The following is a 25,420-nucleotide window of genomic DNA, read 5'->3' as shown; positions in this document are numbered from 1 at the left end:
TCTCTCTCTCTCTCTCTCTCACGCGCGTGCACACGCTGTCCTTCACTCCCATGCACACACTCGCTCACTTCATCCTCTCTTCCTCTTTGCCGCCTCTGCCATCCCTCATTCTCTTCATTACCTAGTGCAACTCTGTCCACCAGACAATGGGATCGACTTTTTGGGAGCGCGTGTGAGCGCGTTTGCATGCATGCGCGTGCGTGTGTGAGAGTGTGTATGTGTGTGAGTGAGATTGAGCGGATGTGGGATCTGTGTGAAAGCTCTTTCCAGCCTGCCCAACGGATCCAGTGAGCCAGCTTAGCAAACCAGGCGTGCACGGAGCTAGGAAAGCGTGTGAGAGCGTGTGCATGTGGGTCTCTTTCACCCTCACGTGCTCCTCTACACATTTGGGATCCTAGGGCTTGGCACCTTTCCCCTGGGACCCCCTGCACCCCTCTGTCTTTCTCTCTCTCTCTGCGGTCTCCTCTTCTCCAGCAGTCACCATTTCGGCTCCCGGCAGACCCACGCTGGCTGCCCAGCCACTCCCGCGCCTCAGCCTGGGCAGGAAGACCCTGGTAGCGGCCGCTGTAGGGGTCATGCTGGTGCTGGTGCTGGTGGTGCTCATCCCTGTGCTGGTCAGCTCCGTGAGCAATGACAACAGCCACTACGAGATGCTGGGCACCTGTCGAATGGTGTGCGACCCGTACCAGAACAAGGGCACCACCACGGGCATCACCAGCACTGGCTCTTCTGTGCAGGCCGAGGCCGAGGCTCTGGCCGACCACAGCAACATGCCCCCACCCTCCACGCTCCTCCAGGGGCCACAGGGGAAGCCGGGCAGGCCAGGCAAACCCGGACCTCCGGGGCCACCAGGGGAGCCAGGGCCCCCGGGTCCGATGGGGCCCCCGGGGAACCGGGAGGACGGTGGCCGAAACGGGGTTCTGAGTCTTGACAAGGATGGAGCTATCAGCACGGTTACATACAACACGCACCCACGGGTGGCTTTCTACGCGGGACTGAAGAACCCTCACGAGGGCTATGAGATCCTCAAGTTCGACGATGTGGTCACCAACCTCGGCAACAACTATGATGGCACTTCGGGCAAGTTCATCTGCAGCGTGCCGGGCACGTATTTCTTCATCTACCACGTACTGATGAGGGGAGGTGACGGCACCAGCATGTGGGCTGACCTGTGCAAGAACGGACAGGTGAGTGCCAAATTTTTATAAGAGTTATTTATGACCTTTTTTTTTTTTTTTTTTTTTTTTTTGCTGTTGAAAAGCTTAGCTTTCACATGATCATGATGTATATATATATATATCATGATCATGTGATAGCTAAGCTTTTCAACACCAAAAAAAAAAGGAATACATTTTCTAAAAATTGAAATAAAATATTAACTTATGTCAATAAGAATATAAACACACACACACACACACATACATATATATTGCCTATATATGTATTTATATTCTTATTGACATAATATTTTATTTCAATTGTATAGTTTTTGGTTTTGTTTTTCTGATCTTTTTCAAGTATTGTTTATAAAATCGTGTTGCAAATCTATAAAGAGCATTTCTTCATCTCGAGCTAAAAGTACGTGGTGGTGGTTTGAGCTGGTATTCACAGAGCGGATCTAAAATTAATTAAGCTGTTAATAATGACCCCACAGAGGACAAAAAAGACTGTCGTTTGTCTCTCTCCTCCGCTTTTTTTTCCGCTTTTTTTTTGTGTGTGTGTGTGTTTCGTGTGAAACTGGTGGGAGACGCAGTAGCCTAACATCTGCTGTGAGTTCCTCGTCCCCCAGAGCACGCGGGTGAAGTTCGCACAGCTGCGGCGCCACACACCCGGCGAGAAGACACGAGCTGAATGCGCTAAATGCGCGCTGACATTGTGCGCGTGTCCCCGTTAACAGAGGACAGAGATTCTATCTCTCTATCTTTTGAGGAATTGTCTTAGCATGGGACACTTAAAAGTTTGCCACTCCAAACTTTTTAATGAAGTGTCCAGTGTGTTTAAAAAGCGCATACTTATAGCCTATATCTTTTTTCAATTTAGGAGAATATATTTTGTTCATTGATCATGTATAGGCCTAAATATTGCAAAAGTTACATTTGGTGTCATTCATTTTATAAAGGCTATTGTCATTACATATATTTAAGGGAAAAATGAATAGGCTACTACTCGAATCAGTTAGGCTACACTAAGCCATTAAATAAATTGCTATTTATTTATTTGCAGTAAATGTTTTACCGCGAATGTGGCTATTTTCCGCGCGAAGCTTATTTACGTAATACTCATTAATTAGGGGGCGCGAACGAAAATGCCAACATTTGATTAAAAAAAAAAAAAAAAAAAAACGGCAGCGCGTGCCAAATCGTGCAACTTCATGAACTTATAATCACAGTGCCAAGCTACAGCCACAAACACATCTTATTATCCCAGCATGTCTCAAGAAACGACCGTTTAATGGTATTTTACTCTCTCCTTTTTCTACGTGTCCTTTGCGCTCTCTCTCTCTCTCTCTCTCTCTCTCTCTCTCTCTCTCTCTCTCTCTGTGTTTGTGTCTTTCCCTCTGTTCATAGCTTTTGTTGTTTGCGCTATTTAATGATAAAATGTGGAGTTGTACACAATATTGACACAGTGACACGTCAGAAAGTGCACAAATAGACACAAATATAGACATAAGTGGAACGTGCGATGTTTAAGCGTCTGAGATTATTGTTAAGGATTTGTCGACACGGTTGTAATTCCTGATACAGTATTTATTAGAATGCCGTTATATATTTATTCTGTTGGAGTAGTTTGGCACGCAAGACTAACTCTCAAGAGGGAGAAAAGCGCACGTGCAACGTCATCCACAGAGTTCTGCCGCACGCGCAACGCGGGGTGACAGATGGAGTATAATTATACAGTAGACTTTAGAGTCTCTTCGGGCTCTAGTGAACAAGAATTCACATTTTCAAATAGTCCTAATGAAATATTTCATCGTTTAGGAAGTGTACAAAGACACCACAAGGCCAGTTTTGACTTTTAAAATAAAACTGTCCTGTAGCCCAGCCCAGGCAGACTATTGACAGCATCTTTCATAAACATACTTAATCACACTCATTTAAATGTAGGCTAATTTCAGGCACTGCAATGCTAATTATATATATGTATATAGCTCTCATTTTAATAAATAGCCTACAATTCGTTCTTGCCACATTTAAATCATTAAATATTTCATTTGTCAAAGCGAAGGTTTATCTGCTCTGAGGTGTCCTTATATATTGTGCGCTTTAGTGCTCATAAACTGTCTGGCACCAATACACTGCGTTATTGTGCGTGTTTTACATAAACCAATCAAATAATAAATGCATTTCAGACATTTTGGAGTTACAATCTAAGTTCACAACGATCAGCCTACTGGATGATCACAGAATACACTTCACATGTACATTTCAAGCTCTTTAATTTGCTCTTAATGTCTCCCATTTGCCTCGCTTCAACAGATAACGTGACCCATAAAGTGTATTTGTCAACATATATTTTTAACTGTTTAGCTAGAACTGCACCTGGAATTGAAAACGGGGTGAGAGACTGGAGAGCATCACCGGGAGGGCGCGTGCATGTGTTTTTAGTCTTTCTGTGGCCCGGTCCGGAGGTCAGCGCGCGCAGGACTCAGCGTTGCCGCAGCAACCGGGGCTTTCGCGAGATAGCCTATATTTCAGTTCAGATAAACAATTACCGAGGGTTATATCCGACTGCCGCCGCCGCCGCCACGAACATCCAATAGCCGCTCTTAGAGCATAGTTCAACTCCTATAAAGAAATTGTCACAGAGGAAAGAATACCAGACGTTTAAAAGCTCGCCCTGAACGTAAGCAAGCAGAAAATGAAAGAGATAATAAAAGGAAGCTATAACGGTCACAGTAATATCTGGAAATGACCGTTCGCAAAGACCCGCCCCCTTAGTTACTGTTGCTATGTCCGACAAGCCCCGCCGCTCTCACTCTACAACATGTTCTCACGCAGTGAAAAATACATCGCGGAGCTGAGGACACAGACAACGCCCTGTCAGACAGGACAGACCAGGTTACTTTTGATATGAAACAAAGTCTCAACTCTCAAAATTGGTCATTTTTTAAAGAAATGTAAACAATAAATAGGCTACCGTTTTGTGGCTCTTAATGTGTCTGACAGATCGCTGTAGAGCCTCAGTTAAAGTGAACCGATCACCCCCTCCTTCTAGTTAATTTATAGCATCAATTAAACATGAATGAACATAAGAAGGAATGTTGTTTTAACCGCGAAAAGACGTCAGCACACACCATTTTTCAAGATCAAATCCTCCAACGTTAGGCCGTGTGTCCACCAAAGCGTTTTTAGCCAGCTGAAAACGCTAGGCGCTCTGCTACAAACGCTCAGCTGTGGGCGCATGAGAGCGTTTTGGCAGCGCAGCGTTTTTTCAGTTGAGACGGTTGAGACCGAGACACTGTTGTTATGATACGGAATATCCGCGAAAGTCTTACTAGTATCTCATTTCACACATATTTTGTTTCTGTGTTGATTCTATATTAAAATGTAATGTATTTTCTCTGGCTCTTGATTTTGTTCCGTTATTATGCTTGTTGTTGTCCTCTGTTGACGTTGTACAAGCAGAATCATGTGGCGGACGCGGTTGGTCGGTGTGGTATTAGTCCCGCCCCTCCTCCACTGTGATTGGACGGTTGGGTAAAAAGTGACAGTGATGAGCGCTGCGTTTTGGTTTTACCCAAAGTTGAACATTTTTCAACTCTCGGCGACCAGTAAAAAACGCCGAACGCTCAGCGCTTCAGCGTGAAAAAGACGCTCAGCGCCTCGTTACGCTCATGGCGTTTTAAAAACGCGGCGCTCCCATTGAAAACAATTGAAAAAACACGCCAGCCGCGAGTAAAAACGCTTTGGTGGACACACGGCCTTTAGGCCCCGATCACACCTGACGCGTTTTTCAGGTTCGAAAACGCGAGGTGCACAGTTTTTAGTGCGCTGCGTTTTTTATGTTGCTAGGCAACTACTGAAACAGCTGTCCTGTCAGTCAAGTAAACGTCAAATCAGCCTTTTATTAACTTTATTTACTTACTTTCTGTTAACATTGTGGTAGTTACGGTTCGTGAAGTCGTTAAGCTCTCGGTAACCCACGAGAGCACCACTAGTTTATCCTCCATCATCGCACTCTCCGGACGTTCAAGCAACTGTAGCGTTCATCACTACAACGGAAGGCCCGCCTCTCCATTCACTCGATTGGACAGTGGAAAAAAACGCGATGACGTTGGGCGCCTTTTCCGCTCGGAGTTGCTTTTTTTTCAACTTCAAAAACGCGAGGCGCAGCAGGCGGTAAAACGCGAGGCGCAGCAGGCGCATAAACAGCGCGCAGAACGCTCGCTGCCATAGGAAACCAATTGAAAACAGGCGCCTCTCACTGCAAAAAACGCGTCAGGTGTGATCGGGGCCTTAATCTACTAATTCTCCTCACTGCTTTGTCGGACAAAATTGGCGGATTATGATTGGTCAGATCGCCTGTCAATCTAATTCCCTACAAAGGGTCAATTGAAATATGTTTCTTTTTTGTTCCCAACATGTCTTAAACTCTCTCTCTCCCTCCTCTGCTAATGTGTGTCTCACTACCCCTCCCTTTATATCTCTTTTTAAACCTTATAAATGTAATCATGTTCTTCTTCATTAGATCAAACTAGGCTGCTCACTGAGACAGTTCTTATAAGCGCTGCCTGTCTTTCTAGCTGCCATATTAATTTAACTCGTCCAGTCCCTTGGTGCCATGATAATGTGGGCAGATCTCTTCCTCTTAATTAAGATGAACACTTGCTTCTGTCACAAACACATCCTTAATCTGATTACTTGTGCTTTAATCTGAACACAGACCTACCAATCAACCACAGTGAAATGCATTCCTTGCAAGAAACCAAAAACAGCACTTGGGAAGATTGCAAGTTAGCAGACAAACTTTCTAGCAGAGACGTTTACAAAGGTCTTTATACTTCTCTGTTGTGCAGCTAAAAAGTTTGTCTGCTAACTTGCAATCTTCCCAAGTGCTGTTTTAGGTTTCTTTGTTTTCACAGTGTCCTAACTAGATTGCCTAAGCAAAACCCATAAAAGAAGTACACTAATGGCAAAGGCAAGAACAGGCAAAAACTGCTGGGAGCACAGTACTGCATTAATGGAGTGTGTGAAGGAAGAGCATTGGGAGAGCATATGTTGTCGTAAAGCACCGTCTGTTGAACACAATGGGTCCTGATCTCTAGAGACCCTCCTCACAGACACTTTAGGCAGACATGGGAGACAAGCCTTCCTCCTGAGAGCAAGCTAATCTTTATAAAGTGGTTACCGCCTCACTAATTAAACCGCTATTCCAGATCAGAGCAATTGCAGCAGTGTGTGTGTGTGTGTGTGTGTGTGAATGGGCATACAGGACCTCAGGTGAGCTGCTGCTGAATTAGCTGTCTCACATCGTTCCCTAACAGTTTAAAAGAAACTTTCACTATTTAACTTTGTTGTATCCCTCTTACTCTGAATGTATGTGAACGCAGCATAGTGTTTCTTAATGGCAGTGATGGAGTGCTAACAGACTTTCAGCTAGTCTGCTGTATCCCTGTGGACTTACTCTATTCTTCAAGCGGCCACTGACCATACCACCATACAAACCCACACAGCTGGTGTGCAAGATGTGTACGTGAGTGTATGAGAAAGAAAAAAGAAAAAAAATTCTGGTGAGACTGCATTCTGTGTGGAAAATATTAGCGCTGTAATTATTTATATTTAATGGATTTTAACTTTAATACACATGCTCGTACAGATGCATTTCTTTTCATCCATTTCCACTCCTCTTTCCAAGCTCCTTCTGTTTATTCCTTGCCAATACATTTTTTTCTTAATTTGCCAAATATTACCCCCCCCCCCCCAAAAAAAAAAATCACATTTCTGCCAGATGGACATGTACAAATGCCTGCGAGTTCCTTTTGAAACTCCACTGGCTTTGCAAGGAATTCCACTTCAAATGTGATAAAGGAGTAAAAAAAAAAAAAGAAAGACTGGGAAAAGAAAAGGCGTTTGTAGTGTGCCAGAGTCTTTTTAATCGTAATTAAAAACTTTGAACCACATCCAGATTGTGCTGGCACCTGTCCTCATGTTCCTTCTGTTGATATTGTCATTAATCCACCCAAACCCATTCTGACTTCATTATAAGCAAATGCATCCAGGCGCTCTTTGTGTTTCTCAAGAGGCTCCTTCGGGATAATCTTGCTGTCTCAGACCACACTCCAATGAACATACACACATGCACGCATGCGCAGATGTGCGCAGGTATCTTAAGATTCACCTGTTTGGTTTAAAGCTGATTTATAAAGTACAATATGTTAAGCTACAGTAAAGGGAAACTTCACCCTAAAAAATGTATTTCTCTCATAATTTACTCATCGTCACGTATGACGTTTTCTTTTGCCTTGCACATAAGAAGATGTTTTGAAGAACTGTTTTCACCCATAAAGTATAATGAAAATTAGTGACTGACTTTAACTGTACAGACAAGACATTTTTTCAAAATATATTATTTTGTGTTCAACAGCAGAAAGGAAGTAATTCAGGTTTAGAAAGACGAGGGTGAGTAAATCATGACGACTAAATCATTTTCATTTTTGGATGAACCATCTCTTTAATCATGACATTCACTCAGTCCTTCTTTAAGAGGGACCTATTATGCCCATTTTTCAAGATATATAATATAAGTCTCAGGTGTCCCCAGAATGTGTATTTGAAGTTTCAGCTCAAAATACCCCACAGATCATTTATTATACCATGTTATAAATGCCGTATTTTGAGTGAAAGGAAAAACATGTCGTTTTCGTGCATGTATCTTTAAAGGTGAACTATGCAGGTTTTTTTTTTTACCTTATTGGAATGGTTATATTACTTTTTTCGGGTTGATTGGTGGTCTTCTCGCACCCCCCTAGCACCTTTGAGCAGAAAAACCACCCTTGCAACTTTTGGCCTGCGGGCCGCCGGCCTCAGCGTCAGGAAGAATCGCGTGATATCAGGTCTCGTGATGTAACGAACTGCTTTACGGCACTGCACACTATCTAAACATTTATATGCTAGCCTTCTGTGTATCATACATACCTCAGAGGACATGACTCCATGCGTTCGCCGGCTTCTTTGAAAACAAATGCACATGACCAGAGGGGGAAGATGGGAGGGGGGCGAGTCGCCAATGAGTTTTGGCGACAGTGTTGTCAAATATCTATTCCGAAGCTGTAGGGGGAGCTCTATAGAGAAACCCACGAGCAATCGATCCACTAAAAGCGAGAAAACAGTGAAGAAATTGCCAAAACTGCATAGCGTTGCTTTAAATTCAAATGAGCTGCTGCTCCCTGCCCCGCTTTCCAGAAGAGGGTGGAGCCTGTACAGCTCGTGCTTCAGAATAATCTGCCAAAAACAAATCTCTATCACGGTCACGCTCACATTCTTTATCATGATGAAAGTTTATTATCTGCATGCGTTTTAAAGCCATATCAGTCTAAACTTCTGATATGGTTTTCTGAGCGCACACATCTGAAGCACTTGCACAGAAAACTGGATGTCAGACGGCACGCCCCGTGAGTATTAAACTAAGTTCTCTTTCATGTCTTATTGCGCTTAAACTGTCAAATACACTCAACTTCATGTCAAACAAAGTTCACATACTGTGAACATAATCGTGTCTGTGAATCACTAGCGTAGCCAGAAAAGAGTATCTGGGTGTGCATAAGAAAAAACATAAAAATCTGCATATTTATGATATTTTAACCTTTATAAAGAGCATTTTCCCTAATTGTTTTAAATATATGCTTCATCTTTCATTTGACATTCTTAAATTTGATCAATAAATTAAATTAGAATAATAAGACACTGGCTGTTACCAATCAAATTAAATAATTTACACTGAAAAATTAAAACTGCATTAAATAATGTTATGAGATTGTTTTACAGAGATTTTTTTTGAATATACAAATATGAAATATTGGAATGAATGAAACTTTTAAACGAAACTAAACCACCAGTAGGTGATGGCAAGCAACTGTCTTAATGAGTGAGTCTTTGAGCCATTTATTCAAACGATTCGTTCAAACGGTTTGTTCAAAACGCTGAATCATTCAGTAATGAAAACACGGTTGTGAAATAGAACAAAAACAGTCAATATTGTGTCTAAAATGTAAGTGACTTAATATTAATTGCTTGTTTATTGAACTGTCATTGTGTCATATGAAATCACTCACATTTTCAGTCGTGATGATATTCAGCACTCTTGATCGTGTGATGTTGCTTAACTGTATCATACGTTATAAATATAAAAACTTCACATAAATTTTTACCGCTGTATGTTCACTGAGTTTCCATTTCTTCTCATGAGACGCGAGCCTCAGCAACACAACCTTGTTACCATCAGACAGTCAGCGGCTGTCAGCAGATATATATATTTTTTTTAACAATAATAATTTAAACATCAAATTACATTTAAAATGAACAAATATTGTAAGTAAACAACAATAGCCCAAGTTGAGATTTTAGAAGAGTTAGAAGATTTTGGCTGTGCCTATACTGTGAATGTAAACAGCAAGTAAAGAAATCCCATTTGTATATTATACCTGTGTATTAAAGGGGTGGTTGATTTCTAACTTTAGTTAGTATGTATTGTTGCTGTTTGAGCTTAAACAACATTTGCAAAGTTACACTGCTCAAAGTTTAAAGCAAAGAGAGACATTTTCTTTTAAAGAAATTGCTTAACGACTACAACAAACGGCTGGTAGGTAATACACAAGCTTCCTCCCGGGTTAGTGACATCACAAACCCTAAAATTTACATAAACCCGCCCACAGCAACACGCAACAAAGGCCATGAGAAGAGGAAGACTTGTAGTAGAGCACATTTGGGAGTCTGCTCAAGCTGTCGCATCCGTCTTTTCACATTTATTGCAATACAGTACTTAACATAAAGGCAATAGCATGTCACTCTGTTGGCATCTTACAACAATTCCCACACGAGAGATTTATAGATTATCATGAAAGAATATGCTTATCAATTACTTTTAGTTAACTCCACATCAACAACATAAATTCATTAACTAACCATTCAGAAACATCCTGTTGCATGTTGTCACTTCTTCTTGAGTCTCTCCATCATTGTTGGACCCGGTTTGAACATAAAAGGCTAAAAGTTTTAGAAAATTTCAATGCATGTCTATTGTGAGGTAACCGGAGCTTCTAACACACAATTTTAACATGCTATAAAAAAATGATCTGTGGGGTATTTTGAGCTAAAACTTCACATACACACTCTGGGGATTTATACTACCCCTTTAAAGTGAAAGCAGCATAATATACATTACCTACTGCTATATTGGCTGTTCAGATGAATCAAACAACAAAAGAAAAACAGAAAATCAACTTTAGTAGCTTTAATAAGAATACATTTCTTACTTGAATGCTGCTGTTAACCCTCTGAGGTCTGAGCTGTTTTCTGGGTCCTGGAGGTGTTCTGACATGCTCTGACATTTGTGGTTATTTCTGTTACTTGTGACATTTTCATGGCTAAAGTCTAATTACACTGTATTCAGCACAAACTCTGCTACAATAATATATCAGCAGCATGTATGTAAAAGTTTGTAGTTTTGAGATAATGACATTTATGCGTGGTTTGTGAAAATACAAAAATAAATTCTCACTGAAATAAGGTCATGAAACCCATACTGATTATTTCTTCACAAGACTTTTGAAAATTGTATCACGTAGCCTAGAATATTTGCTCTAAAACTATGTGAGAATCACCCTGACTGCTCATTCAGAGAAGACAATATATTGATTTAAAAATTTTACGACGTGTTTTGTGTTAGAAAGCAATATGCGAAGGGGCGGATCACCTCATTAATATGAAAGCTTTCCACACCTGAGAAAGACAAAGAACCTCCCTAATGGCCCTATTAGGAGCTTATCAGGGCCCATCATTCTGACCAACCTTGCACAAAGAATGAGGAGATTTAAAAAAGAATGGCTTTTAAAATTGTTTAGATTTATTTACAACACAACATAATCCAAAGATACACAACAAAAAAGCACTTATTGAAGAAAGAGACCTTTGTGCCATTCCTAAAAACATTGTACATACCTTTCATTTTCTAAGGTGTTTGATTTTCACTTTACCATGTTCATGTACAGAGACATGTACTGTGAATGTTGAAGTCAGCAGGACTCAGTGGCATCTGGGCCCTGAAAAAAAAAAAAGTGAACATACTGATATCAAGAGAAAGGCCTGCACGATTTTGGGAATACATTTTAGATTTTTCTTGCTAAAATTGCTTTTTAAAATTCACAGAATACACACACACACTCACACAAATGTTTCCAACAATATATAATGAACACCAGGTTTGTTGTGCCTTGTAGGTATAGGCTATGCGCAGTGCTGTATAAAATAATAACAATATAGCAGCCTATATATATTTTCAAAAAGATTTCAGTAACAACTAAGCTAGAGAAAAATATATTGATTATCATGTTACTTCAAATGTTTCCATTCGTTATGATGATATGAAATGAGATAATAGTAAAAACATGAAGCCGTTTGGAGCGTTTTGCTTTTCCAAAATATGATACATTCAAACGCGATCGCGATCAAAAATATGATACATTAAAACGCGATCGCGATCAAAAATATGATACATTAAAACGCGATTGCGATCAAATATAAAACATTATGGTTAGGCCTACCATATACATAGCCTATCTACGTTTGAGCAGATATCCACAAACATAGTAACAGTAAACACGGGTCTAAATATTATAATATTCACCATATATCTAGCAACAGTTCAACTGCAATGTGAAATTTATGCAACAGTAGCAAACTAATATGTAAGAATTACTTACCTTATCTTTCTTGTCTTCAAATATCGTTCTTCTTCTTCTGATGTAAATCCAATGTAAGCTCAGGCACGTCTTTCAAACTCGACGAAAAGTGAAGTGAAGTGTTTTGTTGTTGAGGTAATGAGGGCGATCGCGTTCCATGTGGAGATTTGCATGTGAATATCTTTTGCGCGAGTGGGCGTGGCCGAATTAAAAATAATTAGGAAGCGTTTGAGAAGCTGGAAATCTTGTTGGTTTTATACAAATTACTTAAACAGAGAATATTTGTTTTCGTTTTGAATCCGATCATTTAAAAGTACACACTTAAATGTTTATAAAGGTGTATGGCTCATAAATGTGTGACAAGTATTCGCTGAGTTTTGTTTCAGTTTATAGACGTGCTCAAGAAAAAAAAGTTCACCGCGACGGAGAGGCAGAACGCACATACTGTTTATTTTCTTTATTTTACAAAAGCACAATGTTTTGATTTGATTGGAAGTGGACACATACAAAAGTAGAAATACCACAGATTCTTTTTTTATATTTATTTTTTCTGTATGACCATAAATGACGGAGAAATTTAAGTTTATAGTGCTACAATGTGGAGAAAATCCAGCAAAACGCGCCGGCTCGTTTGTCGACCTCAGAGGGTTAAATGCTCTGGCGAGTAGATAAACATGGCGGACTGTGTACTGCTCACTCAGGACGGGGTCTGTGCTAGTAGGACAGAGTCCGTCAGCAGTCGTGGGCGGGGCCTGTGCAATGTGATGTCACAAAAGCTAGAATCTGCAAACGGCTTGTTCTGAGACGCTGCTTATGATTTATGGGGATAAAAAAAAGAGAAGTGGATATATTTTTACCACTGAAGGGTGCTGACTGTGCCAACAAACATTTATGTTCAAACATCATGTAAAAGTGAATTTTGCTTAATAGGTCCCCTTTAAGATGTCTTTGGGCATAGTGTATGCTTAAAGGCAATTGTTTTTACATGCATAAAATGTGCTAATATAATTAATATGACTAGGAGAAATATGAATAATATATGTGTACAATATGTGTGTGGGGAAAAAAGCACACTTCACCATCTGGAACAGCAAAAACGTGTTTTTAATTAGAGTTCAGTGTTCAGTTACTAGAGTCAAACAAATTACTCATGTTTAATTACACAGCGTACATAAATGCAAGTGTTGTTCATTGGTATTTGGATGAGGAGAGAGACAAGTAACAGACTGCTAGAGGGAAAACGTCCCCCAAATCAATACTATTTTTGCAAGAAACAGGAAAAAATACATCCAGTACAGCTTGTGCTATAATGATTTTGGTTGAAGTAGCCTATATAACATTTTTCACTTGTCTTTTCGGTCAGAAACAAACTTATCATCCTCAAAATAAACCCCTAAAGAAAGTCTGCAGCATCTTTTAACAAGTCCAATAAGCAGTCCTCTTCAATAACAGCTTGCTAATTTGCTTTGGAGTTGTAGGGTGTACTTGCGTTTCAGTCAAACACATTCTTCTCGCTCTCCACTCTTCTAATCAGCTGTTGAGGCACTGGGGCGGGGCCTTTGCCCCTGATGTGATGTCTAATTGGACACTAAATTTGCCGCCCAGTGGAGCAGAACATTAAAACCAGTCTAATTGGGTGCTGTAGGGTTATTAGCACTGGATTTTCCCGTGCTGCGAAGAAATGCCACACATGTCAAATGCGTCGGGGTGAGACGGAGCAAACACTGATTCTGCGGAGGAATCCATCATTTATTTATAGGCGTGAAACTATACTTTTAAAACACAGACCTTCTGCACCTCAGCTCTATCATTCAAATATCCAGCCCAGAGATACTTCAGCGGAACTGCTGTGAGCGTGCATGTTGAATATATGCACTAAAATAGCCGCGCCTATATCTGAGTGACTGTGGTCTGGTCTGTGACTCAGGAGGAGACCCTCTACTTCTTTTAATGAGCAGAAATCAACACACTCTCACTCACATGTGGTCATACTGATACCCGAACCCCCTCTCGACTCATGTTTTTTATGTGTTCAGCACACAAACACACACACACACACACACACACACACACACACACACACACACACACACACACACACACACACACACACACACACACACACACACACTGCAGTCACAGGGAATAACAACTTGCCCCTCGGCAAAGTTCTTCAGTAAACATCTTGATGCTTCAATGATGCTTTCAATGACTCCACTCAATTCCACTCAGACGCTACAAACCTATGTACGTCCACTGTGACTCCCTCGCTCAGCCCACTTACTTGATCGAATTAGTCAGCGCATGTACGTGTGTGTTTAACACCTCGATCACCTTGGAAAATAAACAACAGCTACTGTAAGATTACAGCTATCCGCCCAGAGCCAAATGATGAATAGGGCAATTCATGAAAAATGTATCCTGCAGCAAAAACCATGCGTTTCTCCCTCGCTCCCTCTCCTCATCTTTCTCTCCCTTTGCCTCAATCTCCCCCAAGACTAGAATTACTGCACTCTCCTCATTATGGCACTGAGAGGAGGTGAGACTACTCTATCACACGATAATGCGTTATAATGCAGCGAGATGTTTCATTAAGCAGCTGCACCGCTCAGAGGCTTCAGAGAGTAGAGGTCAGGCCACTGTGTGCATCTTCAGGGGGATCCGCCACTTGTGGTTTAGGGGAATATTTCTTGCTTTAAGTGTGAGGTTACTAGTGTAAGTCGAGCTTGACTGACAGTTCTTTTAAACTGCAAACCAATTAAACTGCATCTGTTTGTCTGTTATATCAGTAACAGTGGCTTTTTTGTGGCTGTTACTTCAGTTTGTGATTGTTTGCATAAGTTCTAGACGGAAGAATAGGACCTAATGTAACAAACTTTTCAGATTTTTTTTTATATAACAACTGTTATAAAATATAGTTGAGGAGATTCAGAGTGAAATAACCTAAGACATTTTTAAAACTTTTTGATGCCAAGCACGCCCAAATGTAATGTAATTATCATGGCCGGTAGGCCTATACAGTATAAAGGCAATAATTCATAAAATATAAAAACAGGTGTATATTTGCATGCATAATTCCCTGTTTATATTGTTAAAAGTAGTAATATTCATTGTTTGCTAAATTTGCTTTGTAATTGAAATTTAAAGCCCAAAAAAATCTTGTTTATATTAAGCTTACTATTTATCTTTTTCTTCTTGTCTGTCAATTACAGATTTTTGTGGGGCTGATATGACAAATATACCCCCTAAATAAGGTCTAGATTCACCTATGCTGTACACCGCAGCCAAAATATCCATACGAAGATTACGAAGATCCATAATGGATTTGGTTATAAAAGACTGCACATGTTGTAAACTACCTGACTGTTTTGGCAAAACCTTTATTAGAATAGATTATACACAAATGACTTTTCCAAGCAGTCTAAAAATCTCTGTGAATCATTTTTTTTTTTTTTTTTGCGGGGGCTATTTTGTGAACTGTCTTCCTTGACTTCAGCTACTTGAACTGCGCATGAATCAGCCTGTTTAAATTTCTTTTAGATGCATAAGTGTGAGTAACTGATGGAAAGCTGCTCTGGCATTAGCTGATGGCTGTTGGCATCCTCTTCTTTAGCCAGCTGGCCCTCGTCTATCATGGCCATCAGCAGACGACATGGTTATTTAAACTCCTTCTCAGTAATAACTTTATTAGAAGTACTTCTGAAGTTTCATCAAAACCTTTCCTTTTCACCGCTATTCATCGTTCATTCTCTGTGCAAACACCATGGGCCGTACTTCTCAAACAGTTTTAATCATTGTTTAAACATTATATCAATGTTATTTAAGTATTCCTGGAGATCGCTGACAAGACAAAGAGCAGCTGGGTAGATTAATCTCTCCGGGTGTCTCTGCGACAGATGGAAATGAAAGCGTGGCACCTTCACTTTTGTTCTCCACAACTTATCTTGTCCTTAATCAGGTTTGCTTTGCTAATAAACCCAAGTGAAAAAGGAACACACGTCCGTCTCTTATGTCCTCAGGTTTTTCACACAACCAGCAAGCATCTGGCTCACTCTCGTCCACGAGGGGATTTTTCTCCGAGCGCTGTGTGAAGAGCTCTGCTAAACCTCGATCAGGGATGCAGCTCACAGTCCACCTTTTAAGTATAATTAGAGGCAGGTGCATGCTTCAATTAAACTACACTACCACTTACCTTCTAAGAGCCTGTAATAGGGTAGAAGTCAACTGCGAATGAAAATTAGCCACGTTAAAAATTGTACATGGTCCCTTTTCTACAGTATATTAGATACTGGTGTCAGTCACAGAAAAAAGCAAGAAAGAGAGAAGGAAACAGGGGGACTTGTCCATCAGGATTAGTTTGCTTTCCATAGATGAAATGTTTCATATCGTTCAGAGACAGATCAGTCTCTGGCAGGGAGATGCTGCTGACATCTGTAAGAATATCCACTGGCTACTGCATGCGTTTCAGTCGCAGCACGCTTAATCTCTCCAGTGACTGTATTAAGAAATCGAGCCAGGAAATTTAAAGGATAAGGTGTAAGGTTTGGTTTATTAAGGTGCAGTTTTGGTACGTCAATTCCAAGGTGTATGTTTGATTTCAATAATACATTCACTGATACATTCACAAATTGCTATACATTTTTAAGCACAATCACCTTGGCTGTGTAAGTCATTTTAACTTGAAATACATTAAACTGACTTGATGAGTTGAATTTCGTAAAAATAAAATAAAAAAAAGTTTAAAATGGCTTAACTTATTTTTGTGAGTAATTTAAAAACATTGCGTCATCATGTCATTTTTACAGTGTTTCAACTATACAGATGTACTACGGTTTTACAGATGATCTGAAGAAAAAAAAAGCCAAACAATAAACTGTGGTTTGATGACTATTTAAAATAAACTAAATCAGCTCTTATATGTTTTACAGAGAAAACATTTGATAAAAATAAAAAAGTTTTTATTTTATTACACGATCAGCATTTGATTTTTGAAGGGTCACGTCACACTGAAGAGTAATAGCTTTGCCATCACAGGATTAAGTTACATTTTAAAATGTATTAAAAAAGAAACCAGTTAATATAATACAGTTTAAAACTAGATTAAAGACGCATCTCTTCAGCCAGGCATTCATATAATATTTTAATCTTACAGTTAAATCCGGTCTCTACTTCATAAACGCCAGAGGAGAACTGGCCCCCGACTGAGCCCGGGTTCTCCCAAGGTTTTTTTTTCTCCATTAGGTCACCTGATGGAGTTTTTCGGTTCCTTGCCACTGTTGCCTTTGGCTTGCTCAGTTGGGGATACTTAAATTGATTAATCGATTCAACAGTGCTATTGATCTGCATTACCAAACGTGGATGTTTTACACCAGTAACAAACACTGATGTACTATTTTATTTAATACTGTGAAGCTGCTTTGATACAATCTGTATTGTGAAAGGCGCTATATAAATAAAGTTGACTTGACTTGACTTGACTTAATATTAATATTAACAATATTACATTTTACTGTATTTCTGAACAAAAAAAATTTAGTCTTGGTGAGACTTTATAAAAATTATTTATTCCAAACATTTGAACGTAGTGAACATTTGTAGTGTATATATAATAATAGAAACATTGGCGATTATTTAGTGATTTCTTGACTTTGCTAGGTATCCTATACCATCCATCTATAAATTGACAAAACAAATGATTTATGATTATGTCAGATTATCTACATGTTTAGACATTTAGCTCTTTGATCAGTCACATAAACCTGGCAATATCACCAGAGAGGTCATTCCCTGAAAGTCAAAAAGCCATTCCATAATGTCTATGGCAGACGCATGGCATGAATGTGCTCTGAGCACACACCGACTGTTTTCTAAAACAGGGACAAACAGATGCGTGTCAGAGCAGGGCCGCCGGTTTCCGTCTGTTTGAAATGCTAAATGCAGGCTGTCTGTCCCCCTTACCCAGCCCTAAAGCTCAGCAATGTCTTTGGACTTACATTCTTTGACTTTGCCCAACTATACCACCTCCCTCCCTCATTTGTTCCCCACGGACCTGTTTTGCAGCTATTTCACTCCATGTTAAATGAATATTCTAGGATAAATATACTGTGCTATATGGCAGCATCTGTGGCATGCTATTGATTAGCACAGAATATCATTTCAATTCAAACTTCAGTTTAAAAAAAACAAACACAACTGATGGTTATTCACTTATAAAGGAAGTCTGTTTAGGGCAATTGTTCAACGGTTGCCCCATAGACTTCCATTGTAAGTGCATATACACGTTCTTAGTTTGTTTTTACAACTAAGGTACGATTAACAATTATTTCCTGTGTTCATTGACAGAATTACACAAAAGCTTTCTAAAGAGCCCAGAATATTCATTTAAATCTCAGCGTTTATTGCAGTGGCTGTCTGTGTTAATTATTCTGTTTAGGACTCGGCTAACACAGATTCTCCGAGGGCATCATAAAGGAAGGATTCACCGTGGACCTCTAAGAGGCAATTGATATATCCATCTTTCTATTTGATTTCTGTTTACGCAGAGTTTGAAATGCCTTGTGGTGTCTCATTGCTCAGGATATAATTTATAGTCATAATGGCCTTACCAATGAAATCAGTTTTATAGTATTGTCAATCAGAACACAGTTTCTGTCATTAAGTCTTTATAAGAGTTTTTTAAGCTTAGATTTCAACCGCAGTTCAATTGCTTTTTAATTACCCTGAAATGATATCCCAACACAGCCAACAACGGAAGTCCGGCTTCCCAGGGGAAGCTAATATAAAAAAAAATAAAAAAAAGATTAAAACGTGTTTCATCGAAATCCTCTCCAACAAATCCCACGCACTCCCCGGGCACTAAGAGCTAACCCTTTAATAAGGCCGCCATGCAGGCTGTGTGTGCTAAAGGCGGATTATTTGACATTAATATGCACCGGACGATCGTCACCATGGATTCAGAATAGCACACTTTGTTTGCGCATCGATATTAGACTCACCAGATTTAATCAAGAGGGTAAACAATGAATAGAAAAAGGATAGAGAATAAAAAGAGAGACAGGGCAACACAGAGTCATCTGGGTTGAGTGACGGGCAAGTCCTCTTACATCTGACCTTATGCGACGACAAGCGCAATAGAAGCTCTGCAGTTGCTTTATTACACTGAATGTGCCATCCAAAGCAGACCTTACTTCTGAATTAAATACTGGCACAATATTTTCTGAACACTTCTCTAATGTTTCCTTATGGCTTTATAAATATTAGTAGTAGTCACAAAAAAACCATTCATAGCCACAACATCATACGCTAGTAATTATGTAAAACTGTCCATAACTCGTATAAGTGTAAAGCACAAACTTTGAATACAAATCAGTTCTTTTGTCTGCCACCCCTAAGCTGGGAATTACTTTGTTAATGGTATAGTTCCAACACAATCTCATGAAAGTGCGTATCTATAGCACGAATGATAATTCTCGTATAATTTATATGCCAAAACGAGTTTTAGCGTTCAAATGATACGCACTGCAAACCCCTTGGGTAGGATTAGGGGTGAGGAGGGCGTGCATATTACACGCCATAAACTGCGTATCATATTATGCACGCGAAAACTGCGTACCATATTTACGCTAAAACTCGTTTTTGCGTGTAAATGATACGAGATATTATCATTCGTGCTATAGATATGCACTTTCATGAGATCGGGCTCTATAGTTCTGTCAGTCTTTATATCAAGTATATTCAGAAGATGAGAGTGAGATGAACCCAGACTTGCATGAATATTCAGTTTGCCATTTTTCTCAATCCTTTTTCAATTCATGCGAGACCAGGTGAGATAAAGGTGAATGGTTGAAATTTGCAGATTCATATTGACCATCAGCAACATTCTCCCCACTCACAACCCTAATATAACCAACAGTGTAAAAAGAGTGAAAGACATTTTGCTTTGACCAACTGGGATTAATGAAAAGATGTTAATTAGAACAAAAGAAACTAAGAATTTTGTAATATCAGGAAAGAGTTGCTAATGTTTTGAAACATGTAGATGACGGCAGAAGAATAATTAATTTACCCTTTAAAAAGTAATCGATCAATATAGGTATTTAAAAAGAAGATTTGTAAAATGAACACGATGGTTATAAGGTAAAATGTGCAGAAAATATTTGTAAAAAATATTATTGCAATACTTACTAAAAGTGAGGTGGGGCAGTGAAGATGGTGGACAGATGGCTACAGGGTCGGAGTCTGTCTGTCTCTCTCAATCCTTTCTCATTTACATCACCAGCCGTCTGTTCCTCTTACCGGAGCTATTGATCGTTTGCTCTCGACCTCTCAGACCTCAAGACATGGACATAGATGGAAATAGAAAATAGAAAGAGGAGAAAAGGGGAAAGAGAGATTGAGAGCTGAAAGTCCTATATGATTAAGAAAACTAATTGGTTGGAAGAAAAACCAGACATGCATGTGAAGAGATTTACAAAGGAGAACATAAGAGAGACTCAGGTAAATGAGAAAAAGTATTTTTTTGAGGAGAGAGGAAGTATGTTAACCAATATACAGTGTTCTTAGTATTTGGACAATTTAGCTGCATTTAAAAATATATGAATAAAAAAAAAGAAAAAGAAAATCAAGCTACATTTATTTCGAAGACATATAGCACACAGACTGTTCAAGCAAAACATATTAGGAAAAATAAGGCTGTTACAACACTTTCTGGTTGTCAAAACAATGGAATATGTCTACAGTTTTTGTTTGATATTTTGTTATCTATTGAAATGACATTCATATAATTCAAGTGTGGCTTCAGTGTGCAAATATACTTTGGGGTTCTTGTAAATACAGATGTCCCAAAGACTTGGTCCAAGAATCCTGAAGCTTTCTGATGGCTGTCGAACTGCCATATCTCACTCTTTTCCATGGCCTTGTCACATTTCTCTCCATTCCTTCTTGCACTGCGCTCTGTCCATCATAATTAAAGAACACATTACAGTCTCTGGCTGACAAACCCACTGCCATTCAGCTCAAAATGAAAACTAATGAGAGGGCTCCACTGTGTTTGCTGATCCTACCGCATCCCTGAGGAGGGCTGGTCCACCTCTCTGAGTGATGGAAAGCTCCAGATCCTTCTCTCTCTTTGGCTCAGAAAGTGGACACTGAAAGAGGAGGGTGAATTTTGGCCAATGTCACTCAAGCCGCACAGCACTCTTACGCCGGCACATGTGTCAATGTATCCGATCAATAAGGAACAATTCTGGCAAGAGCTGCCTCAGCACAAAATGAAAAACAGCAGAATCATTCGATTTGAAGAAATTGACAGCTCTTTTCAAGATAGGTTCATAATATTCTCTCTCCCTCTGTTTCTTTATTGCATTTTCTTTCACCGTTTGCTTCGTCTCTAAAATCAAAAGCTGATATGGCCCTATTGAGATTTAAGTAGCTATCTCTGCTGAAATTCAGAAGACCTGATTTTGTTTCAATTTAATCATTCCACTTCAACCTTTTGCAATCCTCACAGTGCTGGCCTTGAGTAACCAAGTTTACATATTTTGTTGGCTACTTACCTAATAATTAAATAAGCATGAAATATTGATTGATTTTAAACAGTTTGAAGAGATTATTTATCAGACTCCGAAGTTATCCATATTTAATCAACCTGGATATTTATTCCAGTGTAAGCATGGAGAACAGTTGTGTGTTTTCATACCTACATTTCAGATTGCGCTTGAGTAAAGTGTATTTAGCAGCAGCTGGTAAACCAGCGCTGCACCACTACTCATTACACTTCAGCACTCATGTGTCCCTCTACAGCCACCGTACTACGGCCCAAACATCCATATGGCCTTGACCTCAGGGAATCCCCTCTGCCAGAGTATTTACAGGGTGTTTGTGTGGATGAACCAAATTAGACAGCCACACACAAACATGCATACCCGCAAACACCAGCCAACATTTCAATGGGACAGGTGGTGATATAATCAATCCAGCCATTTACTCAAGCAACACAAACATACTATCTCTGTTCCAAAACCTAGAGAGCTGCCTCGCTGCCGCACTGTCTACATAAGCAGCTGCCTCATATAGGCATAGGCAGCAACTCCACACACCACACAAATAACGCTACACACAGAAGATGCACTGCATGATTCAAGCAATTGATTAATGGTCTACTTGAATTGGGAAATACAGAAATCTCACAAGCTCACATTTAATTGACAAATTTCGATTAAACAACAAAATCTGACCCATAACTGATGTTTCTTAAATAGAATGATTAAAAAAAAAACCATATTTCATTTCAGTAAAGCCAACGCACATGTGCAGTCCCAAGCGCACGTCTCAAGGTCACTGACTGATTCAATAGAAACACAACTTCTAATTGCATGTGCATTGATTCAATGATTTTACCAATCGCCCATTGGCGCTTTTATATAGAAGGCGGGACTTATTCCATCAAATTTCTGCACTTTGTCCAAGTAATATGAATGAACAATTTTAATATATTCATAATCTTTAGTTTGACATTAGAATGTTTCTAAGTTAAGTCAGTTTTTCTTTTTAATAAACTAAAAACTCTTTATCTATAATTCACAATATTGATGGTAAAATGTGTATTGTCTCACCGTGTATTTTTCACTGCATTCTGGCATTGCCTTTTTCACAAAAGATAGATGCAGAGATATCTAAAAACGTGGCTGAAATTGGGTTAAAAAATATTCTGGCATTATCCAAACCCGGATGTCTTTATTTCTTCTGTACAGTGAAAGTCAATGGGGTCCATTGTTGTTTTGAATTCAAAAGACCTTCGTTCTATGGGCAAAAACAGTTTGTCAGAATGTATTCTTTGTGTTTCACAAAATAAAGTAAGTCATGCAGGTTTAGAACAACATAGGGGATCAGGACAATTGTGGGTGGCCCTGTAAAATTTCCTTTTATACAAAAGGCAAAGCATTAGTTTGTTAGTATGTGTGAATGCATCAGACTGTTTCACATAGCAAAGTCATTTCTGACTCTTCCCCTTCCAGAACCCTGGTTCCCTCTATATTTCTTACTAGTATTGCCAAAGAGTGAAAGCCACATCGTGTGGGAGGGACACACTTACACACCTCAACTCCGCCACACACACCACCATACACTGGTGTTGATTATAATAGTGCACCAGGGTTTGCTCTAACACCTCTGCCTACGGAGTCTCTCCCTTGAGTCTGTAAAAATCCTTTCAAACAGAACTCTTAATTAGATGTAACAGAGGTCATCTAGAACCCGAACACAAGGACACACAAATACACACCCACACAAACACATCCTTCCTTCTTTTTCTTTAATAAATAACATTAGCACTTATCTGAAACTTGAAAAAAAAAGTCAGCCTGTCACATTCAATTCTTTTAAAACGCGCTCACATTTTACAGCTTCTTGTGAGTGAGATCCAGACAGACAAGCTTTACGTATTCATGCCTTTACCATTTCGAAATTTAATTCACCAGACAGATTACAGAAATCCTCAGCAATTTCCCTAACGCTGTTGTGTGGTACTCGAACAAATCCACACATATTAAATCCATCAGTGTCTCAATCTTTTCCCGGCCCGCTCAGGTGAACGGTAACAGTTGTCATCAATTTGAAGCGAGTCTGAATGTGTGTCAACGATTACGTGATTTTATGCATCCCAGAGTCTTATGTGCGCTTATGTGTTGGTGGATATCTGATACTTACTATTTAATGAGGGATATTTAACCTTTGCAGAGGTTGCAGATTTTAAGCATCAGTGTCAGAAAACTAGATTGGCACTAAACTGTATTCATTACCTTGGTGTGAACCGTACAGCTGAACGGCTTGTGTGTTTTTTATTAATAGCTGGAGAAAGCTATCCATAATATCCCTATGCATCACAATGGCAGTTGCTTGGCTGGCGCAGGACCTTCAATTTTTGAGAAGTTACTTGCCAAAAAGTTATTTAGTCAGAATAAACGGCTAATTGTAAATGGACTACGATGCCTTTTGGATCCAGCTGGTATATTTACAGCATCTACCAACCATCACGGTCTAACAGAACCATGCCAACCAGCTAAACCTTGACCGACAGTGTTCGACAGAGATTATTTTCTGTTACTGAACCTCCTTGTTTGATTTCTCTCTCTCTCATGTAGGTGCGAGCCAGCGCGATCGCTCAGGATGCTGATCAGAACTATGACTACGCCTCGAACAGTGTGATTCTGCATCTGGACGCTGGCGATGAAGTCTACATCAAACTGGATGGTGGCAAAGCCCACGGAGGCAACAACAACAAATACAGCACCTTCTCTGGCTTCATTCTTTACGCCGACTGAATATATGAGCGTAAGAGAGAAGGAGTGGGAAAGAAAGAGATATAGTGAAAGGAAAAAGGAACTGAAGGAAGGAGCATTCATCATCCCAGAGCTTTATTTTATCAGGATCTCTCCATTGCTTCAGCACACATTTCACAGAAAGAGACTCACTGGAATTAGGTTCAGTAGCTTTTCTTCGAATCACCTTATTGTTCGATAAAAGACAAGGAAATAAAGTGATAACCGTGACGTTTTTCTCTTTCGATGTTGAAAGGGCGTCTTTGCTTTTCTTGTTTTAAGACTCCAAGAGTGACTGGCAGAGATCTTTAAACTAATCATCATGTGCTTTTCCTCAGTAAAACTTTCTTTACCCACAGATATCTAATGTTAAAAATATCCCCTGGCACCCTGTTGAAAAAGGTACTTATATAATTGTAACGCTCATGTCTAATTCGATTTCTCCTTACCTCTATGTTGGACAAAGCACCCCCTGTTGGCTACTGTTGGTTACTGATTTCCATCTGCATTCTTTCCATGTGTGTTGTACTTCGTTGGGACTGCAGTAGCTGAGGAAAATTGCGAATGAATGTTATTCCTTAAAAGCACTTGATACTCAATTTAAACAATTGATACTCTGCTATACCCCCAATTCCCATGACTCCTTTCCTCCCCTGTCAATTAGCACTCGACCCTAAACTCCCTCCTCTCAGCCACCTTCCGCCCCTCTGCGCTCCTGCGGAAACTGCAGATGACTTTCTCTTTCTTTTGAACATGAGTGACAGTAAATGATGACTTAAAGGATGCTTATATTTTAGTATTAGTTAACTTAAAGTAGAATGAATGGAGAGCCTGTGATTGACAAAAAAAAAAAAACAGATTGAACAGTGAAATACAGAAGTCTGAAGTGTTTGTTAAAAAAAGTTTTGATTTTCAAGAGGGGTGAGGGATGTATTTCTGGGGAGAGTTGAGGTGCGGTTGAGGGGCTTCACTTATCACTCAATCATTCCTGCTAACAAATTCAGCAACATTCAGTGAGAACATTTTCAATATTTTTATTTATTTTATCCTGATGCGACGAAGGAATGTGTGCAAATGAGGTTTGTTTGTAAGCGTGCATGTGGGTTTGTGAGTGTGAGTGGTGTGTGTGTGTATCAATACCAACACCAGAGCATGAACTACATTTTGTCTTTGCCACATTATTGGTTTGAGAAATGTGCTATGCTTT

The 25,420-nt window shown here is 39.6% G+C and overlaps 1 protein-coding gene across 1 annotated transcript; it reads left to right on the top strand.

Annotated features, from left to right (window-relative positions):
- On the top strand, positions 1–25,420 carry c1ql1l2 (complement component 1, q subcomponent-like 1-like 2). Its single transcript, XM_081379695.1, has 2 exons — positions 1–1,187; positions 24,037–25,420. Exons 1-2 carry the CDS (start codon positions 576–578, stop codon positions 24,214–24,216), a joined length of 792 nt encoding a protein of 263 aa, XP_081235821.1. The 5' UTR covers positions 1–575; the 3' UTR covers positions 24,217–25,420.

Source organism: Scardinius erythrophthalmus (genome assembly GCF_964197995.2).
Source record: "Scardinius erythrophthalmus genome assembly, chromosome: 1".
NCBI classification, from domain to species: domain Eukaryota; kingdom Metazoa; phylum Chordata; class Actinopteri; order Cypriniformes; family Leuciscidae; genus Scardinius; species Scardinius erythrophthalmus.
Note: the sequence above shows the minus strand (reverse complement) of the source record. Positions and strands in the feature narration are given on the sequence as shown.

What these genes read in the sequence shown, in the direction of transcription:
- c1ql1l2 (XM_081379695.1), top strand. Translation starts at nt 576, where the DNA reads ATGCTGGTGCTGGTGCTGGTGGTGCTCATCCCTGTGCTGGTCAGCTCC. An exon ending in ACCTGTGCAAGAACGGACAG is followed by an intron (nt 1,188 to 24,036) that starts GTGAGTGCCAAA and finishes TCTCTCATGTAG; the next exon opens with GTGCGAGCCAGCGCGATCGC.